The sequence below is a fragment of the Rana temporaria genome, chromosome 2 (assembly GCF_905171775.1).
Source record: "Rana temporaria chromosome 2, aRanTem1.1, whole genome shotgun sequence".
NCBI classification, from domain to species: Eukaryota; Metazoa; Chordata; class Amphibia; order Anura; family Ranidae; genus Rana; species Rana temporaria.
The window spans coordinates 218987106-219001676 of NC_053490.1; the positions used below are offsets into that span (position 1 = coordinate 218987106).

At 40.2% G+C, this 14571-nt stretch overlaps 1 protein-coding gene across 3 annotated transcripts in view; it reads right to left on the reverse strand.

Annotated features, from left to right (window-relative positions):
* The window catches only part of ST6GAL2 (ST6 beta-galactoside alpha-2,6-sialyltransferase 2), a 241040-nt gene that overhangs the window by 39514 nt on the left and 186955 nt on the right, over nucleotides 1–14571 (reverse strand). For all 3 annotated transcript variants that reach the window (XM_040336457.1, XM_040336456.1, XM_040336455.1), the window contains one exon: nucleotides 9957–10054. In XM_040336457.1, the coding sequence (XP_040192391.1) occupies nucleotides 9957–10054 (98 nt within the window). The remainder of the gene's footprint in view (nucleotides 1–9956; nucleotides 10055–14571) is intronic.

Sequence of the window (14571 nt, forward strand, 5' to 3'; positions counted from 1 at the left end):
TGGCTAGACACCTGGAATCTTTTTGTTGGGTCACTCCCCTTTGCCAATTGCCTGGATAGTAATCACATCCAATGCCAGTATTTGAGGCTGGGGAGCTTCGTGCCAGGTGAGAGTAGCCCAAGACCAGTGGTCCTGCCAAGTGAAGAATATAGTGTCCAACATCCTGGAGATGGGTGCTGCCTTTCAAACCCCTTACAGTTACAATTCAGGGATGCTCTGTCAATTCTTCTCCATCTGCAGGCAGCCTATATTCCAGGTCCCTCCATTCTCGAGGCGCACTATTTTTCAAGACATCAGTTAGACAATGAAGAAGTGGTTCCTGAATCAACACACCTGTCAGTGTTGATACGTTGGGCTTTTCAGCCGGGGATGAACCTATTTGCATCACCAGCGAATGCCAAACTGCCAGTGTTTTTACACCAGTCTACCTTGCCCACAGGAAGCAGCGACAGTTACTCTGGCAGCAGCGTGGTCTTTTTAGACTGCCTTTCTACTGATACCGCTAATCTTCAACTTTGTCAGAAGTCTGATGAAGGGAAAAGTCACAGTCACGGCAGTAATACCCAACTGGCCCAAACGTCTGTGGTTTCTCTTGTGTCTGATTCTGAAGCCACCAATGTCAATTCCAGTATCCCTGGGTTTGCCATCTCAGGGTCCAGTGCTTTATCCATCTTCTCTAATGCAACTTTCATTAAGTGCGGATCAAGTTCCAGGACTTTGTTTCCACCCAAGGCTTCTCTCCTTCCTCTTCCCAAATAAGTAATATTTTGGTCCTTCCCAAAAAAGTAATAGACAAAAAACACAAACTCCTGCGCACGGGTGGATTGTACAACAGTTAATCAATGTTCCGCATGGAAATTTCCACAAATGTCAAAACTGGTAACAGTGGCCTTGCTGCCCTTCAGGGACTGGTAGCATGTATATAACATGGTGCTTTCATCTCAGCTTCTTCCATTTCATTATTCATTTTCATTTTTCTTTTTCTTTCCATTTCTTCATTCATTGGTCTGTTATTGCTGTCATTTTCCACTCATTGTTTTTGTATTTAGCATCCAGGACTGCCCATCATTTGTTGGGAGGAGTCTGGACAGCCCCTGGGAGGTCCCCTGTGGCTGGCGGTGGGCGTGGCTTGCGCACATGTGTAGGTATATCAAGGGGGTGACTGTGGAAGGGTTTGTTCTGCTGAGCTCTGATGAAGAGGTCCTTGTTGCCTCGAAACGCGTCAGCCGGCAGTGACACACCTCCTTCCCCCCCTATCAGGGAGTGTGGTTCGAGGGGTATTCATCACATCGTTGTTGACAAGCCTTTTATACCATTTATCTTGTGAGTAGTTTTTTATTATCATACCTATCTAATAAATTGTCAACGGTAACACACTAGGCTGGTGCGCCTTTCTTTTTCTTCTTTTCCTTCCCAAAAAAGGCCTAGATATGAACCTAATGCTCTGTACACACGATCGGTTCGTCTGATGAAAACGGACCGATGGACCATTTTCATCGGACGAACCGATCGTGTGTGGGCCCTATCAGTTTTTTTTCCCATCAGTGAAAAAAAATAGAACCTGTTTTAAAATTTTCGTATGGTTAAAAAAATGATAGAAAAAAACGATCGTCTGTGGGGAAATCCATCGGTCAAAAGTCCACGCATGCTCAGAATCGACGCATGCTCGGAAGCATTGAACTTAATTTTTCTCTGCACGTTGTTGTGTTTTACGTCACCGCGTTGGACATGATCGGATTTTTAACCGATGGTGTGTAGGCAAGACTGATGAAAGTCAGCTTCATTGGATATCTGATGAAAAAAATCCATTGAGTCTTAGTACACTTAAGGGTCATGTTTCTGCCCTGTATGCCTTCACTGGGATTCAGTGGGCCGACAATAGCCTTGTTGTTCAATTTTTAAGCGGTCCTGAGGTTAAAGCCTCCTAGGAAACTTTGCTTTCCTAAATGGCACCTACCTGTGGTCCTGGGCTTTCTGGCTTTGGATACATTCTCGCAAATATGTCCCTTTGGCATCTAACCTTATAAGTGGCCTTTTTGTCACAATCTCCTTTGCAAAGGAGAGTCTCAGGGATCATAGCTTCCAACTGTCCCTAATTTCAAGGGGCTGTCCCTGATTTGGAGCAATGTCCCACTGTCCCTCTTTCCTCCTCATTTGTCCCTCATTTGGTCTGATCTGTATAGTTGTATATAAAATGCACTATTTATCTTTTTAAGAAGTGCCTCCCAGTGCTAAACATTTCATTCAATTTATAAACTGCTGCATCTGTAAATTTCAAAAGCCAATATAAAGGAATAGTAGTGGGGGGGGGGGGGAGCACTTTTTTGGGGATTAATTCTCCATGGAGGGGGCGTGGCATGGGGTGTGTCCTATGACTACATTATTTTGCTAGTAGGTGTCCCTTGTTCCCATCTCAAAAAGTTGGGAGGTATGTCAGAGTTGGCAGCCCTGGCCTGCAAGGAGCCATTCATAAAATTGTTATGCGGTCAGAGTGGTCCTAGTTCCACTGCTAGGATGCATGTCGAAGGTGCCTACTGTATTCCATCTATCCAAGAAATAGTTCTGCCGACATTCTTCTCGGTTCGAGATGGCCAACTCGGTCCTCTTTACATCCGGAGAACCTGAAACCCCTATAGGTCGTCACATCCTACCTAGAGTCTTCAGTTCACCTCCTTCTATTTCCAACAGGATCAAGCAAGGGCTTAAAGCATTCAGCAAGTTAACCACTTCCTGGATAGTTAAAGCTATAACCTTGGCCTATAAGTGAAGGGGTTGGCATTGCCTGATGACATCAGGGAGCATGCTACTTTCAGTATTTCTACACTCTGGGCAGCAGCGAAGGGTGTATCTATGGAAACTACCTGCAAGGCAGCACTTGGTCATCAAGACTTTCCTTACTCACTATTGTATTGAACCAGCTGTCTTAACTATGGTGGAGTTAAATTTTAAATACTTACCGCAATTTTCCTTTCCTGACTGGCTCCATGTCAGCACACCTGGCCACCCATTCGGAGTGCTAGTTACAGAACGCTGTGCTGGCTCAGGTGCTAAAATGTATGAGTTAAACAACCTATAATTGAGGGGGTTTGACGGGGCCCTTACTCATGTGTGTGCTGACATGGAGCCAGTAAGGAAAGCAAAATTGCGGTATTTGATATTCAATTTTCCGTTGTAATGCAATAAAATCTAGTGGCAATTTATTGATGAAAAATAACCAGTGCTAAAATCTGTTCACCAAAACAAAGTTTTATAGAGACCTTTTAATGATGTCTATGCTTCTACCCTAAGTAAAGGCTCTTTATAAATAATGGATGTATAGATCTTACTTAAAGCGGAGGTTCACCCTCAAAATGAAGTTTACAGCATTCATAGCTTTAACCCTATTTAAGCATGATAGCGTTGAATTTTTTTTTCCACGATGCTCCCTTACCTCTTCTCTCCTCTACTTCCGGGTTTTCATCCCATCGGGGAATGGGCGTGTCGCTATATTCCCCGACGGCTCTGTGCATTGTGGAAGCTGATTGTATGACTCCAGGGAGTAACGTGCATGCCAATCAGAGCACATCATTCGAAATAGCTAGGCGTGTAGTATCGCGCTAGCTGGGCTGTCACGTGACGCGGGTCACATGACTCGCGTCATGTGATATGGGCGGATACATCTTCCCCATTGTAATTAAGGCTGTTGTGATGGCAACTGAGCAGTGTTGACGGCGCGGCTTGCCGTCAACACTGCGCATGCGCGGGATTACGCGGTGAATGCTGGGAGATCAGCATTCACGCATCCCGGAAGAAAGAACAGGAGGGCTTCAGAGCGCCCACAATTAAGATGGCAATGTCCATCATACTATTTTATAAAATATTCTTTTCTGGGAAACGAGGATCCTGGCGGCTGCAAGAACGGCACATGTGAGTAAACGAAGTACTATAGGAACAGCAGCAGATTAGTCTTAAAAAAAAAAAAAAATGTTTTCCCACAGAACCTCTGCTTTAAGGGAGAATTAAAAAAAAAAATACTAACACACACGGTACATCACAAAAATATTCACAGCTCTTCACTTTTTCCACAATTTGTTATGTTACAGCCCTTTTTCAAAATGAATTCAATTAATTATTTTCCTCAAAATTCTACAAACAATACCCCATAATGACAATGTGAAAGAAGTTTGTTTGAAATCTTGGCAAATTTAATAAAAAACAAAAAGAAAATCACATGTACATAAGTATTCACAGCCTTTGCCAAGAAACAAATTGAGCTCAGGTACATCCTGTTTTGACTGATCATCCTTGAGATGTTTCTACTTGACTGGAGTCCACCTGTGGTAAATTAAGTTGATTGGACATGATTTGGAAAGGCATACACCTGTCTATATAAGGTCCCACAGTTAACAGTGCATGCCAGAGCACAAACCAAGCCATGAAGTCCAAGGAATTGTCTATAGACCTCCGAGACAGGATTGTATCGAGGCACAGATCTGGGAAAGGGTACAGACACATTTCTACAGCATTGAAGGTCCCAATGAGCACAGTGGCCTCCATCTGTAAATGGAAGAAGTTTGGAACCACCAGGATTCTTCCTAAAGCGGCAAATCCAGCATTTCTCTATGGAGAGAGGAGAACCCTCCAGAAGAACAATCATTTCTGCAGCACTCTAACAATCTACCTGTATGGTAGAGGGGACAGATGGAAGCCACTCCCCAGTAAAAGGCACATTATAGCCCACCTGGAGTTAGCCAAAAGCTTCAACAAAGTATTGAGCAAAGGCTGTGAATACAATTTTTTTTTTTTTTTCAAATTATTTTTATTTTCAGAAATAAAAAAAAAAGTACAATAAATCACAATACATATCAATATGGACATAACCTAGTAAATGTCAGCAGGAACTAAAAAAGACTTTCAGAGAGAGGGGGATAGAAAATCTCCCCCTTCAGATTTGAGAAGGAGAGAAAACAAATAATATTAAACATTAAAAAAGATCATACATTGTAATAAAATATGTGAGTATTAAAAGTTAAACAATTAAACAAATATATATATATTGATGTAAGAGAGAAAAAGGACTCCTTATATAAGCTAACTCAATAGAAATAAGGATACTTATAATCTCCTGGTGCCCCTATCGGGTTCAAACTGCACCACGAGCGGAATCCTTTCGACATACTGAATTACACTCTGAACCAAACCCTATGTTGCTATATTAAAAAAAAAACAGGCCTTAATATCTAAAATCAAAGGTTATTATTTCTAACCCTAAAAATTATCTATATAATAAGGATAAATCCTCTTCAAAACATCACTAGGCTCCCCTAAAGGGGAGAAAAAAAAAAGAAAGCGGGAAAAAGTCGAAAAAAAAAAAAAAAGGGACAAAGAAGAGAGGGAGGAAAGGGGATAAGACAAGCTATACACCTAATTTACAGTGTTTGCGGGAATCGAAGAGGCATCATGAGTAAGAGAAATACCTATATATGTGGCCCAAGGTTCCCAGATCGTTTCAAATAGTTTTTTATTTTTAATACATTTGCAAAGATTTCAAACAAACTTCTTTCATGTTGTCGTTATGGGGTATTGTTTTTTAGAATTTTGAGGAAAATAATGAATTGAATCCATTTTGAAATAAGGGCTGTAGGGATGCTGTTAGAAATCACGGGGCCCCATACAGCCACCTGACAGGGCCCCCCAAAATATATCAAAACAATATTTTCACAAACAAAATACATTAAAATCATTATTACACAGACATAACAGAGAACCTGTGTGAATTGGCCCTTTTTAAAATAGTTTTTAAAAATCTTTATATCATTTTTTAAAGAATGTTAAAATGTATTCAAATGTATTTTATTTTATCATTTGTTATTTTTTTTATGAGACAGCGGCTCTGATAGGCAGGTAAACCAGCAGTGCCATGGGGGGACAGCACAGTGACAAGGGGGCACAGAGGGGGGGATCAGAAGAAGGCAGAACAGGGAGGGGGATCGGTGCAGGGGAAGTAATTCTGTAATTGCCCCTCCATCTGATCACAATGATTACCTCTGCTGTCTGGGCCCCCTGTTTGCCCGGACCCCTACAGGAGGGCTGGTGGTCCCCCCCTATCAGCAGCCCTGGCTGTATTATATTAAAGTGTAGAAAAAGTGAAGCGCTGTGAATACTTTCTGGATGCACTGTAGTTCACAACTATATGATATATTTTAGAATGAAAATTCACCTCCTTGTTAGAAGCCAAAGTGAAAAAAAATAATACTTTTTTCATCTGCTAGGGTGTGAGAGGATAGACTTTTTTAAACTCTAAAAAAGTAATCTGTCAATGTACACACAAGCACAGTAAGTTGGTTTATTTAAATGGCATATGTGCACCACTGGGTGTCACTGTGGCTTAAAGATGATATATATTGTACCTAATATTCCTTATATCAGGCTTTTAAAAAGCAATTTGCATAGAAAGATCTTATAAAACCATCCATCCTGAAAACTAGGTAATTTCTGTGATTTTAAAACATGCAGTTTTGCTAATAATTCCCTTCATCTGTCTATGTGTTTTAAAAAAAATCAGAAAATTATGCTTTGGAAAAACATAAAAGACAAAAAACAAACATGCTTGCTTTAAAACAGGGAGGGGGTTGTAAATGATGCAGCCCCTGGCCTTCTAATTATTAAAATAATAAACATATGCAACACTCCCTAATAAATGAATAAAAATAAAATGTATGTCATGTACAATTACTGTCAGCGGTCAATAAAAAAATCAATGATAACAAAGCATTACATTTTTTTTTTTTTTTAAATTACAGTTTTTGCAGGTGGTACATATTTGCATTTTTAAATTACATTTTAATCCTCACAGTGGTTTTCAATTACTAGATACAATTTATATTCACTGCATAGTTTTAGATTAAAAGTAATATCTTTCTTGTTAGGCAAGATACCCAGTGTTACAACAAACTATTTCTTCTCAATGTGAAAAGTAATGTATTTACTTTAATTAAAATAGACTCCAGCAGGTGTTAAAAAACAGCTTAGGCTGCAATACTCACCTTTAATCCCATGCTTTCCCCCGCAGTACTTTTTTGCCACAATTATTAAAGCATTACTAAACCCACAACAGCAAACTCAGTCTGTATATGCAGTAAAGTATGCTTGTTTTACTCACTGTGGAACCTAGGGGGCTAATCCTCTGCATTGTGTAAAAAGGCTGTTTAATCCTGTCTCCTCTGTCCTCCCCTTCTTCCATTGTCCCCAATCCATCTCCTGATAGAACAGAGGCTAGGGGACAAGCTGCACATGCTCACTTTGGCTTGTATTGCTAGAGAGTTTTTTTGTCTTAGGAGAGCACAGGGCCAATCAGCACTATCCAGACAGAGGGTCATGGGGTCCTGTATCCTCACAGAATAATCATGGAGGAATGAAAACCCATCCTACAAGCTTTAAACAGACACTGATGGAAGTCACAAAACTGCTCATAAGAAAAGGAATTTAGCCATTTATATTTACTAAAAATAATTGCATTTCCATGCTCTGTTTACTGTGGGAGACCAGATATAGTGAGTGCATGGTCCTGGGTTTAGTAACACCTTAAGTCTGAGGAGACACAGTGGGTGCTGAGTGTTATGGATCTGACCACCACAATGCAAAAAAATTTTTTTTTAAATGCCACAGACAGACATTAAACCCAAACACCACTCTCTGGTTCATCATCAAGGACTGCCCACAGCTAGGAAATGACTGAGAGAAATGTAGAACCCTGTACATTACATGACCAGCCTGAAGGCTTTGGAAAATATATTAAAAAAAGCAAGATATATCACAGGCATGTGCGGGAGCGCTGGAGAATGAAGGGGCTTAAGCAGATCTCTTAAAATGAATTATAAATGCACAAACATGTACAGTGCCTTGAAAAAGTGTTCATACCCCTTGAAATTTTCCACATTTTGTCATGTTGCAACCAAAAACGTAAATGTATTTTATTGGGATTTTATGTGATAGACCAACACAAAGTGGCACAAAATTGCGAAGTGGAATTAAAAAAATAAATGGTTTTCAATTTTTTTTTTTTTACAAATAAATATCTGATAAGTGTGGTGTGCATTTGTATTCAGCCCCCTTTACTCTGATACCCCTAACTAAAATCTAGTGGAACCATTTGCCTTTAGAAGTCACCTAATTAGTAAATAGAGCCCACCTGTGTGTAATTTAATCTCAGATAAATACAGCTGTTCTGTTAACCTCTTTAGAGGTTTGTTAGAGAACCTTAATGAACAAACAGCATCAAGAGGGCCAAGGAATAAAGTTGTGGAGAAGTTTAAAGAGTTAGGTTTAAAAAAAAATAGGATTTTTGTACTCACCGTAAAATCTATTTCTCTGAGTTCATGGACAGACACAGCAGCATTGACCTTAGGGTTATGTACCTTTTCTCTAGGAGAGACTATCTCCTAGAGTGCACCACTAATGATGCCACTAATGATGCTGTGTCCGTCCATGAACGAAAGAGAAAATAGGATTTTTGTACTCACCGTAAAATCCATTTCTCTGAGTTCATGGACGGACACAGCAGCAATGACCTTAGGGTTATGTACCTTCGCTCTAGGAGAGATAGTCTCCTAGAGCACTGTTCAATCCATCATGTGAAAATGTAAAGAGTATGGCACAACTTCAATCTTACCAACACAAGGCCTTCCACCTAAACTGACAGGCCGGGCAAGGAGAGCATTAATCAGAGAAAAACACAAGAGGCCCATGGAGATCAGAGATCCACAGATCAGGTGGAAGAATCTGTAAACAGGACAACTATTAGTGGTGCACTCTACAAATCTGGCCTTTATGGAAGAGTGGCAAGAAGAAAGCCATTGTTGAAAAAGTCATAAGTCGTCCTGTTTGCATCCCATGTGGGGGACACAGCAAACATGTGGAAAAAGGTGCTCTGGTCAGTTAAGAACAACATTTAGCTTTTTGGCCTAAAAGCAAAACGCTATGTGTGGTGGAAAACTAAAAATGCACATCACTGTGAACACACCAAACCCACCATGAAACATGATGGTGGCAGCATCAGGTTGTGGGGATGTTTTTCTTCAGCAGGGACAGGGAAGCTGGTCAGAGTTGATGGGAAGATGGATTAGTAAAATATAGAGCAATCTTAGAAGAAAACCTGTTAGCGTCAGCAAAAGACTTGAGACTGGGGCAGAGGTTCACCTTCCAGCAGGACAACGACCCCAAACATACAGCCAGAGCTACAATGGAATGGTTTAGATTAAAGCCTATTCATGTGTAATGCCGCGTACACACGATCAAATTTTCCGTTGGAAAAAAATAATCTGATGTTTTTTCCGACGGAATTCCGCTCAAGCTTGTATTGTGTACACACGGAATATCCGATGAAAAGTTCCATCTGACCTTTTCCTTTGGAAATTCCGACCGTGTATACGCGGTATTAGAATAGCCCAGCCAAAGTTTAGACCTAAATCCAATTGAGAATTTGTGGCAAGACTTGGAAATTGCTATTCACAGGGCGCTCTACATCCAATCTGACAGAGCTTCAGCTATTTTGCAAAGAAGAACGGTCAAAAATCTTAGTCTGTAGATGTGCAAATCTGGTAGAGACATCCCCAAAAAGACTTGCAGCTGTAATTGCAGCAAAAGGTTGTTGTACAAAATATTGACTCAGGGGGCTGATTTACAAATACACACCACACTTTTCAGATATTTATTTATAAAAAAAATTGAAAACCATTTATCATTTTGCTTCCACTTCACAATTATGTGCCACTTTGTGTTGGTCTATCACATAAAATATCATGAAAATACTATTAAGTTTTTGGTTATAACATGACAAAATGTGGCCATTTTTTAAGGGATTTTAATACTTTTTTTCCAGGCACCGTAGCAGGGGTTTTTCAACAAATAATGTACATCTAAAATAGGAAAAGTTCTGTGCATTAATAAAGTACTTGGATACATCATTACTGTCTTACCTGAGAATTTATAATGCGCAAGGTGGTCTTATTTCCAACATCTTTTTCATAGTTGTGTGTTGGCGCAGAATTAAATCGCAACACTGCATCATGGGCATCTAAACATATAATTAAATGTAGAATAATTAAAAATACAATTTACAGAAATGTTGCACAAAGTAACACTGAACAACTATATCACCAGCTGGAATGATAAAATACATGACACTTGTTCTGAGCACAAGAACATCCAGACTTTAGTGCATTGCAAAAATGAATAAACAGCAATGAACAATTTTGGCAAACAAATCATGCTGATATAACTGTTAGCACTTCAAATCCTTATTCTTCTTTTGGGGTAAAATGTAATGTGTGCCCCTATATCTTCATGCATCAACCACATACAAAATAAATCTTTTTGGATCCTGATCACTAGGATTGTAAAGATCTTGGAAACCTCTGGGCACTCAAAGGAGAGCAACAATGTGGCGCGACTAACAGTCGCTGTAGCTAAACTGTGTTAACAATTTAAAAAGAATATGGTTAAAAAAAAAAAAAACCTTCTTGTACTCCTTAAATATGCTTTGATTGTTGTGCCAATAAAATAAATAAAACCTATGCTTTCTTGCACTCAATAAATATGCTTTGTTTGCTGTGCCACAAGCAAGAGTCTGACAGGCATGTATAAACCTCAGCACTTAACCATTTAACCACTTGCCTACTGGGCACGTTTACCCCCTTCCTACCCAGACAAATTTTTAGCTTTCAGAACTGTCACATTTAAATGACAATTGCGCGGTCATGCAACACTGTACCCAGACACGTTTTTTATAATTTTTTCACACGAATAGAGCTTTTTTTTGGTGGTATGCAATTACCACTGGGTTTTTTATCTTTTGCTAAACAAACGAAAAAAGACGGCAAATTTGGGAAAAAATATGTTTTTCTTTCACTGATGTGCACTAAAGAGGCGGCACCGATTGGCACGGATGAGGCGGAAATGATGAGGCGGCACTGATGAGGAGGCACTAATGAGGAGACACTAATGAAGCAGCACTGATAGGTAGCACTAATGGGCTCTGATAGGCGGCACTGATAGGCACTAACAGGCAGCACTGATGAACACTGATTGGCACTGTTGGGACTGCACTGATAATCAGGACATGCTGTCAATGTAAAGAGAAAAAAGTCAATAACCAGTTTGTGTTTACATGCATGATCAGCTATCATTGGACACAGCTGATCAAATGGTAAAGGGCTGCTGTGATTGGACCTTTACCCCGATCTGTGATCAGCTTCGGACTCGGCTATCAAAGAGCGTGCCGATTACGCCCTGCCGGCAAAGTAAGCCCATGCTGCAGCCATCACTGAGCTATAGCACAGGCAGCAACAGGTTAAAAAATAAAATGCTTCCATTACATATGATTTTGCTGAAAACCCGGAAGTGGGTGCAAATACCTGTCTTTAGACAGGTATCTGCACCCCCCTCCCCCCTGAAAGGTGTCAAATGCAGGGCTGTGGAGTCGGAGTCGGAGTCGAGGAGTCGGAGTCGGGGGAAATTTTGGGTACCTGGAGTCGGAGTCGGCAAACAATGCACCGACTCCGACTCCGACTCCTACTAAATTTAGATTGGAATAAAAAAAAAAAAAAAGCAAGTTTAAAATGTCCCAATTCACAAAAAGTTATAATTAATGACTTCTCTACTGTAAGAATAAAGGCCAATGCATGCAGTGCCTCACGTAACCGCAAAACGAACACGTTAAGTGACCGTGAAGAAGCATGCTTTTCATGTGCTTCACTATATGGCACGCAACGCACAATTAGGAGCTGCAATACTTATACTTTCCATAGTGTTGTGTTCTGCTTTTACAGGGAACGCATGTTAGAGAACCAGTAAGTGTCCAAATAAAAAAATTCCAACAGGAGTTTTATAAAGCACTAAAAGAAGTTGAAAAGTATGATCGCTCATCAAAACTTACTGTTGAAGAAGCCATCCTTGTTTATCCAAAGATCGTTAGTGATGCGGCCAGAATAGTTACTGCAATGCCACCCACCCAAGTCAGTGTCGAAAGATTATTTTCAGCCCTAAAAATAATAGTCTGACTTAAAGCGGTGGTTCACCCTGCAGAACAACTTTTTAGCATAAAATTAGGCATAGTAGCGCGAGCTACAGTATGCCTGTCTTAATTTTTTTATCCCCGTACTCACTGTGTAATCGTACATAGAAGATTCCAAATGCCCGCGGGGAATGGGCGTTCCTTTCAAGAGGGAGGGTGATTGACAGCCGGCTCTGGCACGTCACGCTCCCCGAAGACAGCCGGAGTAGGTCTCGGCTCTTCACGGCGCCTGCGCACAGACTATGCGCAGGCACCGTGAAGAGCCAAGCCTATTTCGGCTATTTCCGGAGAAGCGTGACGCGCCAGAGCCGGCCGTCAATCACCTTCCGTCTGGATTGGAACGCCCATTCCCCGTGGGCAGTCGGAATCTTCTATGTACGATTACACAGTGAGTACGGGGATAAAAAAATTAAGACAGGCATACTGTAGCTCGCGCTACTATGCCTAGAAGAATTTTTTTTTTTTTTTTTTATAGGGTGAACCCCCGCTTTAAGAGCTCTACATTGAATTGATTTGCATTTGCTAAGCCTAGAACTACATTTCAAGATTAATATAAACCATTTCTAGGTTTTACAGATTTTGTTTTTGGTTCATTATAGATAAGCGTTGTTTTTGTTCTAAAACAACCAAATAATGTGGTTTGTATTTTTGAACTGGTAAAGATCCTGTTCCTGATGTTTATGCCTGCTGCTACTATCCAGCCACTTGATTGTTTTCATTGTGTTTGTCTTTTGCTTAAACTGTGCAATACAGTAGACTGTTGGCTTCCCAGCCAGTAGTCCTGTGGTAGGTTGCGTTTCTTTCCCTCAAGGAATGTATAAAATACATTCGCATATTAATACAGAGGAGTCGGAGTCGGTGTCGGAGTCGGAAGTACATAAAACTGAGGAGTCGGAGTCGGAACATTTATCTACCGACTCCACAGCCCTGGTCAAATGTGACACTGGAGGGGGGGGAGGGTTCCGATCAGCGGGACTCCACTTTAGGGTGGAGAACCGCTTTAAGCACAACACCCTCCCCCCCTTGACACAAATCTGTCACCACCCTGTTCTCCAGCCCACTGTGGGTCGTTTGTTAGAAAAATGTACATGCTAGACTAGAAAATCCATAGCTTGGCCACAGTCACACTTTAAGTTAGAGTGTCAATAATATAATTCTAAACCCTCTTAAAATGTCCAGATTCTGGACCAATTCCTATTCCTTTCTACAGATTTACTTCCACAGGTCTATGTGCTCATATGGAATGATTTAAGAGGTGTCACTTACAATCCGATTACAAAGCAGACATTTTTTGCAGGTTATTTTCCTTCTTGCGTACCTCAATTTCCAAAGATGGTATTTTATATTGTACAAGTTTGGTTAAAACACAGCAGACAAGACTTATTTGACACTAATTCACACAGACAGGGCATGGAAGAATGAGGTTTGCTCAGAGCAAGAAATAAATAAAAAGGCTATCAAACTTTAGCACATCCAACAAAATAAACGTAATCATTTTCCCAGCCACTGGTTATTAAGCCAAATTGTGGCAATGTTGCTTCATTTCATATTGATAAGACATCCACAGCAAAATGTTCATCATGTATTCTGTGTAGGATTTCTAGCTGTGATATGTTGTACTAATGCTAGCCATAGAAGGTGACAGGAAAGTCAAAATTCAAGAGTAATTCCACTTTTGTTGAGAAAATAACATCGCCCCTCTGAGTGATCCATGTACAGGATTTGAACAAACTTTGTTGCAGAGTCCTATCTTTTGTTACTCTGAAGAAATAGCTGTTTGTTTGTCTGTATCCATGTACAAAGTGAATCTGCTTGCAGATGATTTTATAATTATCAGTCAACTGCTGCACCTGTAGGGCTCTAATGAGGAAAGTTGCAGGGTCTGCGTCCCTTTAGACATGATTTCCCTTTGGAAATACCACAACAAAAGTGCAATTTTTGTTGCAGGGGATGCTCAAAATCTGTATCTTGGTGCAGACTTCTGAGAAAATCAGTGAGCCAGTCACACAAGAGGAAATTACATTTTCAGGGTGTGTTCTATACACCGTCTGTGTACAGAACGCCACCAGGTAGCCATATTACATTACATTTTACATGAAATTACAGAGCTGCAGATTAAAAAGGAAAGCTAATTTTTCACAATATTCAATTACAATATGACTTAAGTTGCAATTGTGTATGCTATATATATATATATATTTATATTTGCTAATTTTTTCCCCACAAAAGCGGAGTTACCCATTAAACATGATACTTGTATATTCTTACAATATATTTTTGTACAAACTTTATAGAATCTGCATTTTTTATTAGACATTGGGGTCAGTACACTAAAGGATTTCACATGCAATATGAAGGACCCAATTTTTGGAAATATCGTAGTCAATTCACTAAGGAACACACACATTCCTTATTTATTTCCTGCCAGTAGGCAGTCGGTATTTTAGTAATGTACAGAGTAACAATGAGGAAATTCTGCACTGGCCAGTAAGTTAAAGGAATACAATGCATCAGTGTGG